This window comes from Petaurus breviceps, unplaced genomic scaffold (assembly GCF_028583685.1).
Source record: "Petaurus breviceps papuanus isolate PSGF00001 unplaced genomic scaffold, PetGlider_PUasm1.0 229, whole genome shotgun sequence".
In the NCBI taxonomy this organism is placed as follows: Eukaryota; Metazoa; Chordata; class Mammalia; order Diprotodontia; family Petauridae; genus Petaurus; species Petaurus breviceps.
In genome coordinates, this window is record NW_027185903.1 from 19,243,286 (window position 1) to 19,265,674 (window position 22,389).

A 22,389-nucleotide genomic window follows, 5' to 3' on the forward strand; every position below is an offset into this window, starting at 1 on the left:
CCCTCCCTAAGCCAAATTCAATGAGAGTAAGGTTGACTCATTCCCTTTTGCCTTCCTGTTCTTCCCCTCCATTGTAACAGTTTTCACTTTCTTCTTCTGTATGAGATAATTTACCCCATTCTGTCTCTTCCGATTTCCTCTCATTATAGTCCTCTCTCAACTCCCAATTTCCCCTTTTAAGTATCATCCCTTCCTATTAAATTGGTCCTGTGCTCTCTATCCATGTATACCTGTTCACATATATACACACCCTCACATGTATTCATATACCCTCCTATATAGACATATATGTATGTATACGTATATACACACACATTTATATTCCTTTCAACTATCCTCATACTGAGAAAAATTTCACAATTTACAATTATCTTTTTTACATGTAGGAATGTAAATAGTTTGACTTTGATAAGTTCCATATAATTTCTTTTCCCTGTTTACCTTCCCATGCTTCTTGTATTTGAATGTCAAATTTTTTCAACTCTGGCTTTTTCATCAAAAATGCTTGAAAGTCCTCTATTTCATTGAATATTTTCCCCTGAAACATGATACTCAGTTTTGCTGGGTAGGTGATTCTTGGTTTTAATCCCAGTTCCTTTGACCTCTGGAATATCATATACAAAGCCCTTCGATCCCATAATGTAGAAGCTTCTGGATCCTGTAGTATCCTGATTGTGTTTCCACAATATTAAAATTGTTTCTTCTTGGCTACTTGTAATATTTTCTCCTTGATCTAGGAATTCTGGAATTTGGCTATAATATTCCTAGGAGTTTTCTTTTGTGATCTTTTTCAAGAGGTGATTGATGAATTCTTTCAATTTCTATTTTGCCCTCTGGTTCTAAAATATCAGAGCAATCTTCCTTAAGAATTTCTTGAAGGATGATTTCTATGTTCTTTTTATGATCATAGCTTTCAGGTAGTCCAAAATTTTTAAATTGTCTTTCCTGGAACTGTTTTCTAGGTCAGTGGTTTTTCCAATGAGATATTTCACATTGCCTTCTATTTTTTCATTTGTTTGGATCTGTTTAATAGTATCTTGATTTCTCATAAAGTCATTAGCTTCCATTTGCTCCAATCTAATTCTGAAGACATTATTCTCTTCAGTGAGCTTTTGACATTCTCTTTCCATCTGGTAAATAGGACTTTTTAAGGCATTCTTCTCATTGCCTTTTTGAGTCTCTTTTGCCATTTGAGTTAGTCTCTTTTTTAAGGTGTTATTTTCTTCAGTCAGTTGTTGACTCTTTTTTCATGATTTTCTTGCCTCATTCTCATTTCTCTTCCCAATTTTTCCTCCACTTCTCTTATTTGGTTTTCAAAATCCTTCTTAAGCTCTTCTATGACCTGTAATCAGTTCATATTTTTCTTGGAAGCTTTTGGTGCAGGAGTTCTGACTTCACTGTCTTCCTCCTGTTCCATGCTTTGATCCTTTCTGTCCCCCAAAAAAGGGATCTAAGGTTTGACTACTGTGATTGCTCATGTTGCCACTCAATTACTTGACTTTTGAGCTTTTTGCCACAATAGAACTCTGCTTCCAGAGAGGAGATCTTTGTCCCAAATCACTCAGGTTTTCACAGCTGCCAGAGCTATTAGTTGGGTGCCCTCTCTGAAGCCCTGACAAGCTCTGACACCTGGTCACACACCCCAGGACCTCCACCCAAGACAGCAATCCAGATCCAAGTAGGTTAAAGCAAGAGTGATTACCCTCTGAATGGTCACTTGATCTCCCTGCAATCTGCAGGCAGGTGCTCTGAAGCAGTCATGTGGTGGCCTGCCACACCTCTGCCACTTCTTGCCCCAGGGGGCAGGGGCCAGACTTTGCCATCCCCCCCCCCCCCAGTTCCTACAGAGTTCTACACTGACTTCTTACTTTGTATTTGGCATTTATGGGTTGGTAATTCTGGAAACCACCACAGCTGCTGGTGACCCACTCTCCTGAAGTCCCTCCACCTGGGCCTGGACGTGCCTGCCCTGAGGCTAATACCATGCCTGCCCTGAGGCTAATACCATGCCTGCCCTGAGGCTAATACTGGGGCTCACATGGGGCTGGGCTCAGCAATCAGCACACTGGGATGGACACTTTATGTCAGCCTGCCAGGCTGCCTTCAGTGGGAGATTTGTTTCTCTCTGTCACTTTGTGGGTTCTGTAGTTCTAAAGTTTGTTTAGAGTCATATTTTATAGGTATTTGAGGTGGTTATGGGGGGAGCACATGGAGTTTTCTTGCTTCTACACCACCATCTTGGCTCTGCCCGTTTGTTTATTTTCTATATCTTGGATACCAAACCCTCATCTGAGAAATGTGGTACTAAGATTTTCCCCCAGTCTACCACTGCTCTTATCCTAAAAGCATTAATTTTGTTTGTGCAAAAGCTTTTCAGTTGCATGTAATCAAAGTTATTTATTTTATCTTTTGCAATTGCTCTGTCCCTTCTTTAGTTAAGAATACATTTCCTATGTTCTTTAATATTAAAGTAACATATCCACTTTGAACTTATTGTTGAAAGTGTTGGGTTAAGCTTAAATTCTGCTTCTAAACTGCCTCCCAGGTTTCCCCATGGTTTTTATCAAAGGGAGTTTTTTCCTAAATAATTTAGGTTTTCAGGTTTATTGAACTGGGTTACTCAATTACATTGTTTCTGATTTGCCTTTTTCTAGTCTGTTCCATTTATATACTTCTCCATTTTTTTCAGCAGTGCCAAATGGTTTTAATGTCTGCTGCTTTATCATAGTTTGAGATCTGTCATTTAGTTATTTCAGTCATGCCCCACTCTTCATGACCCCATTTGGAGTTTTCTTGGTGGAAATGCTATTCATCCTGACTTTTAAAAAATTTACCTTGATATTCTAATTTTTTCCCTTTCAAATGAATTCAGTAAAGCATTCCTTTGATAGTTTGGTTGGTATTAGTATTAAAAACAAGACAATATTATTCCCAGGTCAGCAGTAGTCCTCATAGAGCCAATTAAAATCTAAACGCTTTAGAACCAGACCTTCAAAAAAGCCCTCCAGAATTTGGACTTTTCTAGAAATATTACTGCTCTTTACATACTCTATACCTGGGGTAGAGAACTTGCAGCCTTAAGGCCACACATGCCCCTCTAGGTCCTCACGTGCAGCCCTTTGACTGAATCCAAATTTCACAGACAAATCCCCTTAACAAAAGGGATTTGTTCTGTAAAACTTGGACTCAGTCTAAAGGTTGCAGCAGAGGACCTAGAAGGTCACATGTGGCCTCAAGGTCCCAGGTGCCCCACCCCTGCTCTACACTCTAGGCAAATTACACCAAGAATTCTTAATCTGTCAATGAACTTCTAATGAAATTTTTGATACTTGTATTTCAATATAGTTTCCTTTGAAATACAATGTATTTAATTTAAAAGCATTATTCTGAGAAGGGGTTCACAGGCTTCACAGGCTATCAAAGGAGTTCATGACAAAAAAAAAATAGGGGAAAAACCTCTGAACCAGAGTATATGCACTTTCCTGGATATCGTCCTTTGCTCTTCTTTCAGTGTACTTGTAACATTTAATCCCTCAAAGCTCCCTCCAAATATCCACCTATTGAATTTCTTGGTCATCCTCCTTCAGATTTCAATCTCTCTGACCAAAGACAGACATTTTTCATTTTTGTAATCACACCATCTAGCACAGTACCCTTGCTCAAAGCAGGTGCTTAATGCTTCCCCAGTTCTGCCATACTAAAGTGATATGCTAAATTCAACTCATTCAATCATAGCTAATAATTAACAGGGTGGATCTTTATTATCCTGAGGATTCTTATCCTAAGGATAAGAATCTGGAATAAACAAAAAAAGAACCTGCTTTAGACACAAAAGAAGTCAATCTAGGTGGGTCTTTCACATTAGATTTTTAGGACAACACACTTAAAAGGCTGGTTATAGAAAAACTCAATATTCAAACTGCTAAGTCTAGGGCATTTAAACAACTTGAAAAACACTACTAATTTCAGCTTATTTGTGACAAAATGTAAATTAATTCTTTAAGGGGAAAAGAAAAACAGAGAGTTGGGAAGTGCCAGACATGGTAAGAGGATATGGTATGAAATTAAAACAACTCCAACTTGGCCTTTTAAGATAAGCTACTAAGGTTGATAAACTGGTAAATGCATAAGACATTAAGTCATTTTCAGGCTTGCAAATTGCTTAATAAACATTATCTCCTTTGTTCTTTTTTTTTCTATCAAGAGAAGGTAAATAAAAGTATACCAATTTTAATGTATCAGTATTTTGTCTTCTAAGCAATAATGTTGCTGTGTGCAAAGACACTTTAGAAATTCTTGTGTTTCACAAAGTGAACAGAAAAAAAAGTCCAAAAGTTTTATTTTTAAAAAATCGAGAAGACTGTTACTTGGCATATTGTATGCCTACCAAGGACTTCAGAAAACACGAGTCTGGGTGCCTTCTTTTGTTCTTATGTGGAAAAAGTTGTGGTAAAAGGTTAAATAGAGTCAACCTAACACCTCAGCCTTATACACATAAGCAACACTTGGCAGAGAAAAAAGCCACAAGGGGAACAGAATATAGAATGAAAGAAAAAACACATCAGCGACACCTTTAGATGTGAAGCTGACCACTATGAGTCTACTACAGCCAAAGCAGAGAGTAAGTAGCCCGAAAACACATTATTCTCTCTGATTTATCATCTTCAAATCGCAAGATTTTGGAAAGATAAGTTAGCGAGCTGCTCTTCAAACACAATGGCTACAATCAGGTTTCTGGTGATGACTTGCCTTTCTTGATTGTAGATGGAGTTTTAAATTTTCTTAGTAGTTCGGCTTGCACTTGAGTCACAAGATGTAAATTCAACATTTCTCTCTTGAGTTCCCAGTAGGCATGTTGCATGTTGTCACTTGGAATGCTTGGCCTTTGGAAGTCTGCATTATTGAGATTGTCTTCCTGAGACCGATCTGGATCTGTGCAGCTCTGTCCTCAGACTGTCACATTCCTCTCTTTTCAGCTCTAGCTCCTGCTCCAAACCACGGATTCTTAGGTCACTGCTCATCTTTTCTACCTCCCAGTTGGATGAAGGTCGATTGAGATTCCTCATCACTTGCTGAGTCTTAACCTCGGTCCGCAGCTGGAGGAGCTCGACTTCTTTAGTCTGTAGCTGTTCATTTAATGCTTTCAAAGATTCAGAGTTATCTTTAGTCATTTTATCCAATTTGCTTTTCAAATTATCTCTGTCTAGGCAGACCTCCCAAAAAGCATGATAGGCCTTGTTTACTTGTTCTCGTCCTACAGAGCTTGTTTCTTCATCTAATTGGGTTTCAAGAAGCTTTTCTTCCAGAAATCGTATTCTTTTCTTTAGGAGGGAATTCTCCTTCTCTGAATCCTTAAGTCTCTTTTTGATGTCCTCATATGCTGTGACAAGGGCAAAGTGGGAAGCCATGGATTCATCTCCTGCATAGATTGACAGAGGAGTGATGGTGTCTCTCCTCTGAGTCTTTTCATGGTTCAGAATACAGATGTCATCTTCCACTAGTGCATCCATGATAGCGCCTCGTCTGCACTTTAGGTTTCCCCAACGTGCGGAACAAACCGAGAACACCCCGGGTCAGCGGGGTCATGGTGGGCTTCTGACCTCCGCGGGGCCACGCCGGCTCGGGCTCAGGTCTTCTGGTATTCTACCCATTGTACATGCTTCCTGAATAAAACAAGACACTTAAAGTCTAGTATAATTATCTTTTTAAGTTTAGACATAATTTAAACATAAATTTGTCACCTCAACAGGAAAAGAAAAGGAACCTAAAAACCACCTGAGTCTCAAACACTTGATCTCCTTTGTAAAGTAGAAAGATGGTTGCCCAGAACACCAATGATTTATAAGTGATTTATAATATGTTATAAACTTATAAAATATATTTATATAAACTCATGCAGAAAAAACTGGTAGAAGACTGTAAACAGTACTGCTTCATATAACACAAGAAGCAGTAGAGGGAAAAAACTAGTTTGTAGAAAAGTTAGCAAGAAATCCAATTAAGCTAGAAAATCTTGATAGTATTCAAAGATGAGACTAGAACAAAAAGATGAAAAATGTAAAAGATCTGTCAAGGTTACTATTACAAATTGTTTTTCTCTATCAATGACAATGCAACCATCATGTTTAGATTTTAATACCCCAGTGTCTAATATACTATACTTCAGAAAAGCAGAAATGACAGTAAGGAAAGCAGATAAAAAAAGCAGTTGGGTCAGACAGAGTATAAACAGGAGATCTGTGCTGAAAACAACAGAACTATGAGGGTGTTGGGGGGAAGTAGGGAGCAAGAAAAAAAACAGTTATAACATATTATCACCAAAAAACAGCAAGAGAATATTAGTAACTTCGCTCCTGTAATAACTTTGGCATCTCTACAAAATGTCTTGAGAATACTCTACACACATATTAAAGGCAGCCAGGAAAGTATGAGAAAACAAGTAAGCTTCTGTAACTGATATTTTGTAGCAGAATATAAGATGCGAGTGTGCTTATTGTTTGTGTTGACTATTAAAAATAACATTTGATTTGCTAAAGTAAGAATGTCACTTTAAAGCAGACCTGCACAACTTGGCAGTAGGTAGGGGCCAAAATTAAAATAGGCTAAACTTTTTCAGGTGCAGATAGGTTAGACTAGAAATAGACTGATGATGGTTGGGTGATGTGAGTCACGTGACAAACAGAAGCTTGCACAGAGGTGATCCTACACTTTTTGCTGGCTGCCCTGAACTCCTTAGACAGGCCCCAAACAGCCAGCAGACTATATGCTGTGCAAGCCTGCTTTAAAGGCTCTCTCCAACAAATTTCTCCTGCAGAAACTTTCTTGAAAGATTCAAGATATCTCTGTCTTGATAGATATCAAGTCACAGAACAGCATGAAGTGAGCTCACAAAGGAGATATGACACTATCATGGAGCCTTCCAAAGAAGAGCCTAAATGTACAAAAGCCATGCTCTCACAGATGACACCATACTGTAGATTCTATCAAGTCTAGGAACATTGCAAACTCACCTAAATGAGATCTATAATCATACTTAAAAGCAAATGAAAAATTACTGTTGTCTAGATCATAACTTGCAGGTGGGTGGACAGGCCAAAGAGTCAGAACATAAGGACATATTATCTTGGACAGGTACTATGAAAGAATAATCAAGCAGGCCTAATACTGTGGTTAATTGGTTACTCAACATTTAAGTGCTTGCTTTCAGGCAACACTGAGAGCTTGGGATACCAAAAAAGGCAACAAGATGATCCTTGCTCCCAGGTGGCTCACATCCTAAGTAGATCTGGAACAACCTTCCCCTAACATTTGCTTAACTCTGGACTACCTGTTCCAGTTTGTGATTACTTCATGCCTTTTTTAGAAAGGGGAAGGTAACGATGGTGTAGAAACAGGAAAACTCTGTATGCTCCCTCCATAACCACCTCAAATACCTATTAAAAAATGATTCTAAAAAAATTTTAGGGCTACAGAACCCACAAAGTGACAGAGAGAAACAATCTCCCGTTGAATACAGCCCAGCAGGCTGACAGGAACGGTCCATCCCAGTGCACTGGGAGCTAAGCTCAGCCCATGTGAGTCTGCGTGTCTGTGGTTTTGGCTTCAGAGCAGGAAAGTCCAGCCCCAGCTGGAGGGACTTCAGGAGAGTGGGTCACCAGAAGCTGTAGTGGTTTCCAGAATTATCAACCCATAAATGCCAAATACAAAGTGAGAATTCAGTGTGGACTTTGTGGGAACAAGGGGTCTAGAAGTGCGGTCCAGAGAAGTGGATGAGGTGCAGCTGCCGCCACTGTGTAGCTGCTTCAGAGCTCCTTGCCTGTAGATTGTAGGGGGCCAAGGGACCAGTCTGAGGGGTAATCACTCTTGCTTTAACCTGCTTGGATCTGGATTTCTGTCTTGGGTGGAGGTACTGGGGTGTGTGACTAGTGAGCCAGAGTGTATGAAGGCTTCAGAGAGGGCACCCAACTAATAGCTCTGGCAGCTGTGAAAACCTGAGTGATTTGGGACAAAGCTCTCCTCTTTGGAAGCAGAGTTCTACTGTGGCAAAAAGTTTAAAAGTCAAGTAATTGAGTGGCAACATGAGCAAGCAAAGGAAGCAAAGCAAGCATAGTATTCAAACCTTAGATTCCTTTTTTGGGGACAGAAAGGATCAAAGCATGGAACAGGAGGAAGACAGTGAAGTCAGAACTCCTGTACCAAAAGCTTCCAAGAAAAAATATGAACTAGTTACAGGACATAGAGGAGCTTAAGAAGGATTTTGAAAACCAAATAAGAGAAGTGGAGGAAAAATTGGGAAGAGAAATGAGAATGAGGCAAGAAAATCATGAAAAGAGAGTCAACAACCTGATTGAAGAAAAATAACACCTTAAAAAATAGACTAACTCAAATTGCAAAAGAGGCTCAAAAAGGCAATGAGGAGAAGAATGCCTTAAAGAGCTAAGTTTGCTAGATGGAAAAAGAATCTCAAAAGTTTACTGAAGAGAATCATTCCTTTAGAATTAGATTGGAGCAAATTACAGGTACGGAAAACAGTCCTTGCCCTCAGTGACCTTTCTACCTTCTGATAGGGGAAGACAACACATAAAGAGGAACATGACAGCGGCAAGCACCTTTGCTGAGCATTTGTTTTATGTCTTGCTTGATGTTAATGATTAGAGGGCTATTGAACTACCTTATATCTTTCAAGAAACCTTTGGGGCAGCTAGGTGGCACAGTGTATAGAGCACCAGCCCTGGAGTTAGGAGGACCTGAGTTGAAATATGACCTCAGATAATTACTAGCTGTGTGACCCTGGGCAAGTCACTTTTAACCCTGATTGCCTCTTCCCCTCCCCAAAAAGAAGAAGAAATCTTGTGTAATTTTGACATATCTGGGGAGACCATTATCTGACAGAGGAGTCTTTAAGGCATTTTGTTCTACTGAATCAAATGTGTTTGATAATCAAATTGAGCACTGCAGTCTAATAGAACTTTCAGTTAATTGCATGATGGAGAAGATGTAGGAATTACTTTCAGTAACTTCCATGGCCCTGTCAGGGATATCCTTGATGCTTGAATAAATGATTCTCATAAAAATTTGATGTAGCTGAGAATTGAGGTTTATGAGTCAGTAATTACTGATGTGTTTTTTGTTGCCCTTTTAGGTAATGATAAAGTCAGACTTATTTTTTTACACACCAAAAAATATTATATTTTATTTTTTCCCAATTTCATATAAAGACAATTTTTAACATTCAATTTAAAATTTTTTTGATTTCCAAATTTTCTCTCTCCTTCCATTCTCTCTCCACTTCCTAAGAAGGTAAGCAGTTTGATAAAGATTATATATGTGCAAACATGTAAAACATTTCCATATTAGTCATGTTGTGAAAGAAGAAACAGACCAAAAGAAAAAATAAAGTGAAAAAGATAGTATGCTTCAATCTTCATTCAGACTCCATCAGTTCTTTCTTTGGATGTGGATAGCATTTTTTATCCTGAGTCCTTTGGATTGTCTTGGATCATTGTATTGCTGAGAATAGCCAAGTTCATCATCATACAGTTGATCATCATATAATGTTGTTGTTACTGTGTACAATGGTTCTCCTGACTTTACTTTGCATCAGTTTATGTAAGTATTTCCTAAATCAGTCTGCTTGTCATTTCTTATAGCATAATAGTATTAGATTTCTATCATATACCACAACTTGTTTAGCCATTCCCCAATTGATTGGCATCTCCTTAATTTCTGGTTCTTTGCCACCACAAAAAAAGAGCTGCTATAAATATTTTTGTACAAACAGGTCTTTTACCCTTTAATTCAAAGATTTTTTTTTTACATGCCTTTGGCATCTTTCCTTCCTTCAGGTACCTTGAGAACTTGATGCCATCAAACCATGTCACATTCAGCATGGACTTCTGTGTTTTCCTGTTCAGCTGCTTTTCCCTCTTTTTCTTTTTCTGTATACTTACATGTGCCAATAAGAGTCCAAATGTGGTGTCTCTATCATCCTTACTCGTGAAAATAGCATGTTCTAAGAATTTCTGCAGAATGTTTCCACTTTCTTCTGCTGTTTATTAACTTCTTTCTAGTTATATCTGTAAAATCAACTTTGCTTTGCTGAGTGTCTTTAAGCTTCCTTTCCTTGTTTTTGAGGTAGGCTGTTCATAATTCTTCATCATCCTTTAAAACCCCAAGTTATCTCCATGCTGTGATGAAGCATCGACATGAACAGAAGAATAGTAATAGACACTGCATCTATGATTTCACTGGTGTAGGTTAATACCCTGGTAAGGAAATTCCCTTTGCCCCAATGATTATGTTGGCCTTATCTCATTTCCTCTCCTTGAGGTTCAACTGTTCTTCATAATTTCACCACATTCAGTTTTATTTATGGTGATTTTTCTTCCCATTTATACTTTTGTAGATATTATTAACAATTGTTTTTCTGGTTCTGCTTGCTTTGCATTAGTTCATATCTTTGCATATACTTCTGTATTCATTATTTATCATTTCTTACAGTACAATAATATGTCATTACATTCATTCACCATAATTTGTTTAGACATTCTTGAATAATAGGCATCCACTTTGTTTCAAATCCTTTGCTACCTTGAAAAGTTGTGCTACAAATATGTTGGTGTATATGAAGGCCTTTGGGCCAGGGGAAGATGAGGTGAAGGACCTCTAGGTGTACTCCTAATAGTAGAATTTCTGAGTCAAAGGATATAATAAGATCTTTTGTAACTTGGGGTGCTGAAGATGACTTACACTAAAATGCACATTGTGTGTGTATAAATATCTATATGTATGTATATGTGCGTTATATACAATGCCAAGTTTGTAACTTAGATCAGTGGTTTTGCAAAGGAACAAGGTTATATGCTAAGATGTTTCAGGACCACAAGTCTTCTCAAAATGTGCATTTCTTTTCTATTTTATTTTATTTTTTTTTAAATTAATTTGTTTCCTTTTAGTTTACAGGATTCAATTCCACAATTCCTTGAGTTTCACATTTTGTCCCCCTCCCTCCCCTCCCCCCCATGGCAGCATATAGTCACGTAGAGGATCTATAAATACTTTCACATTATACATTAGTCAGGTTATAAGGATGGATTGTACCAGCTGGAATGAAAAATGTGCATTTCTTAATGTAAACACAGCCTAAATATCACCCAAAAATTTTGTAAATGTTAGAGATTTTCTTTCATTGTACTTTAATTTCAAATTCCTTTATTCAGAATTGGAGCTGGGTTAAGTTAGACGCATATAGAAAATAACCTAATATTAACTTACTGACCAGTGCTGAATTTCAGAGGAGAGCTTGACAAAGCAGCTTTTGGAATTTTTTCCTAGTGAATTTTAGTAACCTAACAGATGTAGGGATGTGTGTGTGTGTGTGTGTGTGTAGGCATTATTGTCAAATTGTCAAACCCAGATTGTTGAATTTAAAGAAATTCTAAAGTTGAGGGGAATGTATTTTTCGGTTAGCATTTTTTGGGGGGTGTCCATTTTGTGTTTTGTACTAGGTGCTGTAGAATAAAGATGGGGAAAAAACATAGACTTGAACCTTCTAGTCTGGGGTTAAGATAGTCATATTTTAAATAGAAGTCACAAGGACACATGTGTGATAATGTAGTTCCAGCCATATGAATAAAGACAGAGGGAATTATAAGGGAGTAAGTAATGTTTCAGTTAAAGCTAAAGTTATTCTTGAGAAGTATTTGCTTTGGTTGGAGAAGTCAAATCATACTTGACTTCCTGAAAGAGGTGAATCTTGAGCTAGTTCCTAATTCCAAAACCTTCCAAATAAGGAGACAAAAGCAGCAGAGAGGGGTTCAGCTACGTGAACAAATGCAAGAAACATTCCTAATAATGGTGATGGGGCTTCTTTAGAATAGTAAGAGATTACATTTGGTATGTACAAGGAAGACTAAATGTTGCAGCATCATTTATGCTAGTTTGAATTTAAGCAGGCGGTAGAGAGTCACTTTTATGCTTAAATAGAATGATGTCATTGTAGAAATAATTTGAAAACAGACTATTCTGATATCACGTGGTATGGAAGCATGGACTGAGATGGAGAAAAATTAGAGGAATAGAGACCAAGCTGAAAGCTATCAAAATTATTTAGCCACTTTCTTCCCTATTGTTTTTATTATATTAACATAACATGCTATGAAAAGAATTTATTAGAATTTTGGGTGCTATTTTAAGGAGCTTAATTTTTGAAAGAAAACATTTAAAGCATGTGTAATCAACTTCATTACTATTGGGGTTTCAGCATTAACCTCTAAATCTTCCAATTCTCTCTTCAGTTATTAGAAAAACATAAGAACACTGAGAGTATGGTGGAACTTCTTGATCTATATCAGATGGAGGATGAAGCTTATAGCAGTCTTGCAGAAGCCACAACTGAATTATACCAGTATTTATTACAGCCATTTCGAGATATGCGGGAACTTGCAATGCTAAGAAGACAACAGATAAAGGTATACATTTTTCTGTCTAGTAATAGTAGCCTACCTGAATTGTTTGTAGTGTCCTCATGTTTTGGTTTGGCACTAATGAAAATGCACTGGGCAGGATTGTTGCTTCTCACCCTCCCATCTGCCTCATCTAATTGGCATAGGTTTGGGGGGGGGGGAGGCTATTGTTTTCGAATTCCTTATACCTAGAGGGTCTACAAGTCATGAGGATGATTTGGTGAGGTCACAAAATTTCAACCTTGGCATTCACTTTTCGTGTTTAGATGTGACTCATATCTATTGAAATGCAAGTATTAGCAATTGAATTTATCTATCTTCACCACTCCTTAGATGATGTTGAACAAATTCATGAATTTCTTATTTCCATCTAAATAAATTTTCTTAGAAATACAAATTGGCAATTTACTATAAGAATTTTTTTCTCTTTGAATAATGATGAGAAAGGAAACATGCTAGTTTATTTTCTTTTGATAACACATGGAAACAGTAAATAATTATATAAAAAACTCAGGCTTTTAAAGAAAAATTTATATTCTTTGAAACTTTTGAATTATCAATCACTTTAACCTCTTAAAACTAGCATTTCTTCTGAAATAGTACTGTTTCATAGTGGAAAGAGTTCTGGACTTGGAATTATGAAGACCTAGCTTCAAATATTGCTTTTGAGACCTAAGGGGCAAGTCACTTAACAACTCTGAGCCACGTGCTCCTGGAATGTAAAAATGGACATAATACTTGTAGCGAGGTAGCCAGAAACAATGGAAAGAACGTTGGCTCTGGAATCAGAGGGCCGCAAATCTTGCCTCTGTTTGTTCTTTGGGACTAGTCTTTTCACCTCTTTGGGGTTTACTTTCTTTATCTGTAAAATGGAATAAGAGGGTAAGTATTAGATGGCTGAGGTCCTTTTTAGCTCTAGATGTGTTCTGTCATTCTCGTCAGTTTTTTGGGAGGCTCAAATTAGACAGAATGTGTAAAGTGCTTCCTAAATTTTAATGCACTTTATAAATGTCAGTTATAGTAAACACTCCCCCCCAAAATGTTTTATTTAGAAGACCTTTTTTCTTTATATATATATTTATATTTATGCTAGAAGCTGAAACCTTTTTTTTTTTTCACTTTGAGAAGCTCATTTTCAAAACTGGAAGAGGACATCAATTAATTTTGAGTCAAGTTGGATGCATTACTCAGTGCCAGATTTTTTTAATTGATGAGTTCTAGCCCCTTCCATATCTTATAGAAAATGTTGCTTTTAAAATGAAGATATTGAAGATGGTGGAGTAGAAACAGGACTTCTGCAGGGCTTCTGCTTCCACCTCGCCCAATTCATGTAAAAGGTGACTGAAGAAACTTGGGAGCTACAGAACCCACAAAATGACACAGAGAAGCTAACTTCCAGCTGAGGACAGCCCAGCGGGCCGGCAGGAAGTAGCCAGCACAGCGTTCTGGGAGCCGACCCCAGTGCAAGCCCAAGGTTTTAGCCCCAGGGTGGTCCTGACCAACTGGAGGGACTTCAGATCACCAGCAGCTGTGGTGGTTTCCAGAATTATCAGCACATAGATGCTAAGGACACAGTGAGAGGTCAGTTCATTGTGGACTTTGGGATCCAGTAGTTGGGAGTGCGTGGGCTTTTGCCCCCGGGGCAAGAAGTGGCTGAGGCCCTGCAGCCTTACAGCCGCAGCCACACATGGCTGCTTCAGCTCCTGGCCTGCAGGTTGTAGGGGAACCAAGCAACCAGTCTGAGGGTTAATCACTCTTGATTTAACCTGCTTGGATCTGGATTGCTCTCTTGGGTGGAGGTCCTGAGGTGTGTGAACAGCTTGCCAGAGTGTGTGGAGGCTTCAGAGAGGGCACCCAGCTAATACCTTTGGCAGCTGGGAAAACCCCAGCGTTTGGGATGAAGCTCCCCTGTCTGGTGGCAGAGTCCTACTGTGGCAAAAAGCCCAAAAGTCAAGTAATTGAGTGGCAACATGAGTAAACAAGGGAAGCAAAGCAAACAGGAATCCAACATTAGACTCCTATTTTGGGGACAAAAAGGAACAAAGCATGAAACAAGAGGAGGACAGTGAAGTCAGAACTCCTGCACCAAAAGCTTTCAAGAAAAATATGAGCTGGTTACAGGCCATAGAGGACCTTAAGAAGCAAATAAGAGAAGTGGAGCAAAAATTGGAAAGAGAAATGAGATGGATGCAAGAAAATTATGAAATGAGAGTCAACAACCTGACTGAAGAAAATAACTCCTTAAAAAATAGACTAACTCAAATGGCAAAGGAGGCTCAAAAAATCAAGGAGGAGAATGCCTTAAAAAGCCAAATTTGCCAAATGGAAAAAGAATCTCAAAAGTTCACTGAAGAGAATCATTCCTTCAGAATTAGATTGGAGCAAATGGAAGCTAGTGACTTTATGATAAATAAAGATACTATTAAACAGATCCAAACAAATGAAAAAAATAGAAGGCAATGTGAAATATCTCATTGGGAAAAACACTGACCTGGAAAATAGATCCAGGAGAGATAATTTAAAAATTATTGGACTACCTGAAAGCCATGATCAAAAAAAGAACCTAGAAATCGTCTTTCAAGAAATCCTCAAGAACAACTGCCCTGATGTTTTAGAACCAGAGGGAAAAATAGAGGTTGAAAGAATCCACCAATCACCTCCTGAAAAAGATCCCCAAAAGAAAACTCCTAGGAATATTATAGCCAGGTTCTGAAATTCCCAGATCAAGGAGAGAATATTACAAGCAGCCAGGAAGAAACAATTTGAATATTGTGGAAACACAATCAGGATAACCCAGGATCTGGCAGCTTCTACACTGAGGGATCAAAGGGCTTGGAATATGATATTCTGGAGGTCAGAGGAGCTGGGATTAAAACCAAGAATCACCTACCCAGCAAAACTGAGTATCATGTTTCAGGGGAAAATATGGTCATTCCGTGGAATAGAGGACTTTCAAACATTCTTGATGAAAAATTGTTGAATTCAGGGTTGAATAGAAAATTTCACATTCATATACAAGAAGCAATAGAAGCATGAGAACGTAAATAGGGAAATGAAATCATAAGGAACTCATCAAAGTTGAACTATTTACATTCCTACATGGAAAAACCATAATTGTAACTGATGAAACTTTTCTCTGTATGAAAATAGTTGAAGGAAATAGAAATATATATATGTCTATATAGGAGGGTATATGGGCATATGAATACATATGTGAATGTGTGTATATATGTTTACAGGTATACATAGATAGAGGGCACAGGACCAATTTAATAGGAAGGGTTGATACTTAAAAGGTGAAATTAAGAGGTGAGAGAGGAATATGAGAGGAGATGGGGAGAGACAGAATGGGGTAAATTATCTCATAGAAGAGGCAAGGGAAAACTGTTAACAATGGAGGGGAAGAACAGGAATGCAAAAGGGAATGGTTCAACCTTATTCTCATTGAATTTGGCTTAGGGTGGGGTTGCCAGGTAGCATAGCGAGTAAGAGCACCTGGGGATGACCTAGGGATTGAATCCGGGCTCAGATGCTTAGCACCACACCCAGAAATAACTGGCCGTGTAACCTTGAGCAAGTTACTTAACCCCAATTGCCTAAAAAAAAAAAAAAGCATTTGGCATAGGGAGGGAATGACATACACACTAATAGGCTATCTCACTCTACAGAAGAGTAGGGGGGAAGGGGATGAGAGGGGGCATAATGGAAGGGAGGGCAGCTTGGGGAGGAGGGAAGTTTGAAGCACCCACTTTTGAAAAGGGACAGGATCAAAGTAGAGAATAGAACAAGTGGGAGGTGGGATAGGAGGGAGGAAAATATAGTCAGTCTTCTACAATATATCCTCTATGGAAATTTTTTGCATAGTTACACATGTACAACCTATACTGAATTGCTTATCTTCCCAGTAAGGGTGGGTGACAAGGGAGGAACGGAATGAATCTGGAATTCAAAGTTTTAAAATCAAATGTTTAAAAAACATATATATGTATTATATTTTTTTTATAAAATTATAGACATATATATACACACACACACACTCACACACATACAAACTATTGGGAAATAAGATATACAGGCACTGGGGCATGCCCTACTGGAAAGTTGAAGGGGGTATGGGAGAAGATATGGGAGAGAGCAGATTGGAGGAGGGGATATCTAGTGGGATAGCTTTTTTGGGGCGGTGGGTAGGGGAAAAACGGGGAGAAAACTTGTGCTCAAAATCTTGCAGAGATGAATGATGTAAACCAGAAGTTAATAAAGCATTTGGTTTGAAAAAAAAAATGAAAAAAATTTTAAAAATACGAAGATATTTGACTAAGAATAATGTAATTAAAATTGTAAATGTAAAATGTAAAAAATCCTTTTTTTAAAAACTTATGTGTGTATCTTAAATATATGTATTTTATGTATGTACATTCATGTATACATATGTGTTTGAGAACTAAAGAAAATGTGATATAGCCAACTAAGTGGTCATTAGAGAAATTTCATCGAAGTTCATTATACCCCCATTTTTCATAATGTATTTACTCTTTATAGAATGTGTTTTTTTGTTAGGGTAGACCTACTAAAGCAGTAGAAACCACTTCATCCCATAGACTTGCGATTTGGTCTTTCTGAGCAGTTTCGATTTGCTGTAATTTTATTTGTTTGGATTATATAAAGAATGTTGGTGCTCAGAATATTAGGGTCTAATCCTGTCTGTTTAGTAGATATATATATATATATTTGTGCTGATGATATATCTGATATACTATGCTAATAAATTATCAGTGACGAAAGTAAGAGCATTTGAAAAATTTCACTAGTTATAAGTGGTATAATTTACTTTAATTTAAGTACCTTACAACTATTTGGTGCATTGTTGAGAGAGCCAGCATGGAGAAAAAGCTGTCTTAGAATATTATCACATTGGTCCAGATATATGGTACATTTGTACCTTTCTTCCCCCCCACAAAAAATCTATTACTTACAGAACCTCAAGTATAGCCTATTAGCAATATTGCTTTTCACTGTTCTTTATTTACACCATTGAAATTATATTTTATAGATTGTTAATGCTAATTAATGTTTGTAAATACATTTTGGAAAGCAACCTGGGAAAATGTTCATTTTTCCTATATCTCCCTTATCTGCAATTCCACAACAACTTTCAGCTCTGTGCTTCAGAAATAACCAACCGAGGCGATCTGCTTCATGAGACTCAGATAGTTACTAAATTATCCCTCATTCTAAAGATTCTGGAGATCGTGGTTTAACTTTGTTATTTCTGGCTGCTAGAGTTCTATTTATTTTTATTCTGAACTTAAGCATTTTTAAAAAACAAGCATTTCCATATACACAGTAGAACATAAAAAGCTAACATATATATATAAAACTGAATTGTCAAGTCAGCAAGCGCCTTCTGTGTGCCCAGGCACTGTGTTAAGCACTGAGGATACAAAGAAAGGCCAAAAAAAAGTTTCTGCTCTCAAGGAGCTCACAATCTAATAGGAAGACGGTAATAGGAAAACAGCTGTGTACAAACAAGATAAATGTGGGATAAATTGGAGATAATATCAGAGGGAAGATACTACTTTTAAAGTGCACTTCAAAAGCGCTTCTTGCAAGTGGTGGGACTTTAACTGAAAGCCAAGAGGTGAATAAGAGGGAGAATGTTCCAAGTATGGGGAAATATTTAGTTCTAGCTAGTGAAGATGTTTGGAGTTGGGAGATAGTATCCACAAGAAAGGAGGCTAATGTCATTGGTCATTCACTTGACTTCTACCTGGTCAGTAATCATTTTCACTTACCACTTGAAACTCATAAAACAGTTAATTTATACCAAGTAATTCTTTTCATGTATCATTTTTTATATGTTGAACAGGAATGCAGGGATTGTGTTATTTGACTTACTGGCTTCTTAGAACCATGAGCCAGGACTTAAAAAAAGTGTGTGTGCATGTGCACAGCTCTCATGTTTAATTTCATCATTTAAAGATGGGGGGCAGAGGAATGTGATATGTACAAGTAATATTGAGTAGTCCAATAAATTTGTGTGGGACTACATTACAGAGAATTCATTCCATGAATGCCAGGGAAATACCTCTTAGTAAGCTGTGAAGGATGAATTGAGATTGGGATAGGGGAATAGTAGAGTTAGTCATCTAGCATTTATTAAGAGTCTGTTATGTGCTAGACACTATTAAGTCCTGAGGATACAAGTCTCTATTGTCAAGGAGCTCACAGTCTAATTGAGGGGGTGAATATATAAACAATTTTGTATATACAAACTGTGTGTGTGGGTGTATACACATAATGATAAATTGGGAATAATCTCAGAAGGAAGGCACTAAGAGGACTGAGAAAGCTTTCTTGAATAAGGTGGGACATTAGCTGAGACTTGAGAACCTGGAAAGCTATAAGGGGAGAGGATTTTATAGGTGGGGGACAGCCATTTTTGAGAATGCTGAGTTAAGAGAATGAAGTATGATATTGGAGGAACAAGGAGGCTAGTGTCATTGGATTGCAAAATATTGAGGAGGGAGTAAGGTGTAAGAAGACTGGAAAGGTAACAAGGGGCTGGGTTATGAAGGCCTTTAAAAGCCAAATAGATTTTCTGTTTCCTCCTAGAGGTGAAAGGGAGCCATTGGAGTTTACTGAATAGGGAGATTATATGGTCAGATCTGTGTGTTTTGGAAGACCAATTTTACAGCAGAGTGGAAGGTAGATTGGAGTGGGAAGAACTTTGAAGCAGGGAGACCAACCAGCAAGCTATTGCTATAGCCGAGATTTGAGGTAATGTGCCTGGGTGGTAGCAATATCAGAGGACAGATGTTTTGAAGGTATTAACAAGATTTGATTGTTTATTAGATATGAGGGGATGAGAGAAAGTGAGGGATAAAGGTAACACCCAGGTTACTAGTCTGGGTAACTGGGAGGTTGATGGTACCCAGTAATATGAAAGTTCAGAGGAGGAGGAGGAGAGGAGAAATTGGTAGGGGGGGGGGGATGAGTTAACTTTTTGTGACTTCACTTTTTGTGGATGCTAGGTTTAAGATGTCAATGGGACATATCCAGTTCATGGCAATTGAATACTGTTCAGTAGTTCAGGGCTTATAATACAGTAGTGGAAATGGGAATATAAAGAAGGATTTTAAAACATTGAGTGATATTAGAGTTAGAATCAACAGAACTTGACAGCTTACCGAGTATGGGAAATGAGAATAGTCATTCTGGAGAGGAAATCTCATGTTTGGCAGAAAGGGCAAGGCTAGAGTTATGGATTTAAAAGTCATTTGTGTGGAGATGATAGTTGTAACCATGAAGAAAAATAAATGAGATTACTAAGGGGGCAGTTGGAGGATTAGAGGGCCCAAGACAAAACCTGAGGCAACATAAACTTTAAAGGATCTGGGAAAGGGGAGACAGAAGAATTCACAAAAGGAGTAGTCTGAGTAGAAGCAGAAGTATCTGGAAGACAGAAGAATAGTCAGTAGTGTAAGAAACTAGAGAAGAAACATCAAAGAGGATGAGCACTGAGGCTTTTGATTTCATGACATTCAGAAAAAGTTTCAGTGGAGTGATGGGAATGGAGAATCAGATTGCAAAAGAGAAAGTGAAGAGGCTTCACATTGTGGGGTAAACTACCTTGTCAGTTAGTTTGATGTTTAAAAAAAAAAATAAGATGGTAGATAGAAGAGAGATGGAGTAGAAGGGTTTAGCCAAGACCTTTTTTAGGCTTGGGAGAGACTTGGCATATTTTTAAACAGATGAGAAATAATAGATTGTTGAAAAGGAAAGTCCTGAGTATGCATATGCATGAGGAAAAGGAGGCGACTGTTGACCCTAAAGGCCTAGGAATGGGTCAGACCTAGGACACAAGTAATAGAATTAGCCTTGGGAAGGAAAAGAGGAAGGGCAAATTTATTCAGAGTCACAGGAATCTCAGAAGGGACCTTAGAGAACATCCAAGATGAGAATTCCTTATAACTGAGTTTATAAATAAGCATCCAGCTTCTGCTTAAAAACCTACAATGAGGGGGACCATACCATCTCCTGAATCAACCCATTCCACTTACGAATAGTTCATTAGAACTATTTAAGAAGGTCTTGTTATAGAAAGCCTAAAATTGCTTCTTGCAGCTTCTTCCTCTTTCTCGTTATCTAACCATTCAACCAATTTCAAATCCAACCAACTTTAATATTGTCTAACCCATATCTTTTCATCTTGTCCACAAAGATAGCATAAGAGAATTTGTCAAATCCAGGCAAAAATCTAAGGTATCTGTATCTTCATCATTTCCCTGAGCTGCCAGTTTTTATTAACTGCTAAAAAAAAAAAATGTGATTAGTATGGCAAGGTTTCTTCTTTTCAGTCACTGCTTCCTTTTCTACAGGTTTACCAACAATCCCTTTAAATAGCACTATTGTTCAGGGGGAAAAAATTGTTTTAGTGGTTTAGTTTTTCTCCAACAAGCTAGATCTTAAACTTCAACTCCTACCTCTTTGCTGGACCCTCCCATAGCTATGCTTGGAAGCCTCCACATCAAAAACTTCTGATTTCTGGTTGATTGGTGCCCAAATACCTGCAAAGTTGAGGGGAGAAAACAAATCAGATCTGCCGAAGGATGTATGTAACCTTTTGTAGTATGACTTTGAAGCGTTCAGTCCTTCCTAAGTGTAGGAGATCAGCCCATACCCTTGTTTGGAAGTGCCAGACCCTGTGGAGAGTTAATGGGCTACCTTGTTATTGTTGCCCTGCCTTTCCCCTCTCCCTTCCCTAATATCTCTCCATTTTAGCCCCTGGCCTAATAAAGGGGCTTATTACTTTTCAGTATTGACTGACTCATCTTATTCTTCTACAAACCTCTCAATACTCTCAGCAAAATCCAGCAAATGTGTATTTGAATTTTGCTAGAAGTTGTAGTCTGGGCTATAGTTTATAGGCTTCTTTATTCCCTTTTTGAAAAAGGATGACAAATAATATTTTCCATTTTTCAGTCTGAGATCTCTCACATTCTCCATAGTTTTTCAGAGATCATTGATAATAACTCACATCTGCCAGTTTTTGTTTTGTTGTTGTTTCGGTGACCCAGGGAATCTAGTTCAGTCAGGTATGTGTAGCAGCAAGCACCCCAAGCGTGCTCAGGGTGGCTGCCCATACAGGTTCTTGGATCTGCTTTGTTAAAGGAAAGCAACTCAAAATGGGTTAACAAGCTTACTTTAATCAGTCAGACATATATCGTTTACCTTGTTCAGGAGAAAAGGTCAGCACCCCGAACTTCAAAGTATACAGGCAGAATTATCAAGACAGAAACAGATCAAGTAGACAGATTTCCAAACTGTCCAACCATTACATCCATACCCAGTCAACATCTGGGTTTCCACATCTGGGTTTTTCAAAGCCGGGGGGGCCCTGGACAATGGCTTCCCAGCATACAGATCAAATCACAGAACACTTCTCAAAGTTAGCCCCCAAAACAAAGCTGCACATCAGGGCTTATATAGCCTTCTCCTGGCTCAGAGAATGTAACAACCTTTTGGACCCACTGGCCAATCAAAAAGTATCTACTGAAAAACAAGCCTCCCACCCCAGGCTTCAGGTGCACTTTAGCCTAGGGGCAGGGAAGATCTTCCAAATTTGCATTCCCATTACAGTATGGTATCTAGGGCAGCAAGGTACTCCATTACTTTCTTCTTTCTTGGGCGGGATTTCCAGTCAAAGTTAACTAATTTTGTTCCGATGCAATTCAGGATGTTGCCAGAGAAACCTAAAGTAAAATAAAGGTTTACAAGTTCCATTTTTTTTAATGTTGTCTGTTATTGTCCCATCCATCCCATAGTTGATTCTTCTTTCCCCAGATTGTAGGTTGGGTTTTTCTTTAATCCCTTTTGTTGTTTTTTAGCTTCATTTGCCAGTTTTATCTCATTCCACAGTTTAGCT

The 22,389-nt window shown here is 38.1% G+C and overlaps 2 protein-coding genes across 3 annotated transcripts in view; one reads left to right on the forward strand and one right to left on the reverse strand.

Moving 5' to 3' along the window:
• JMY (junction mediating and regulatory protein, p53 cofactor) overlaps positions 1-22,389 on the forward strand; it is a 113,797-nt gene that overhangs the window by 30,672 nt on the left and 60,736 nt on the right. For both annotated transcript variants that reach the window (XM_069096316.1, XM_069096315.1), the window contains exon 2: positions 12,297-12,470. In XM_069096316.1, the coding sequence (XP_068952417.1) occupies positions 12,297-12,470 (174 nt within the window). The remainder of the gene's footprint in view (positions 1-12,296; positions 12,471-22,389) is intronic.
• On the reverse strand, positions 4,758-7,570 carry LOC138167436 (5-azacytidine-induced protein 2-like). Its single transcript, XM_069096314.1, has one exon. The coding sequence runs from the start codon at positions 5,508-5,510 to the stop codon at positions 4,899-4,901; it is 612 nt and encodes a 203-aa protein (XP_068952415.1). The 5' UTR covers positions 5,511-7,570; the 3' UTR covers positions 4,758-4,898.

Excerpts from the sequence above, each read along its gene's own strand:
- LOC138167436 (XM_069096314.1), bottom strand. The coding sequence starts at position 5,510 with ATGGATGCACTAGTGGAAGATGACATCTGTATTCTGAACCATGAAAAG.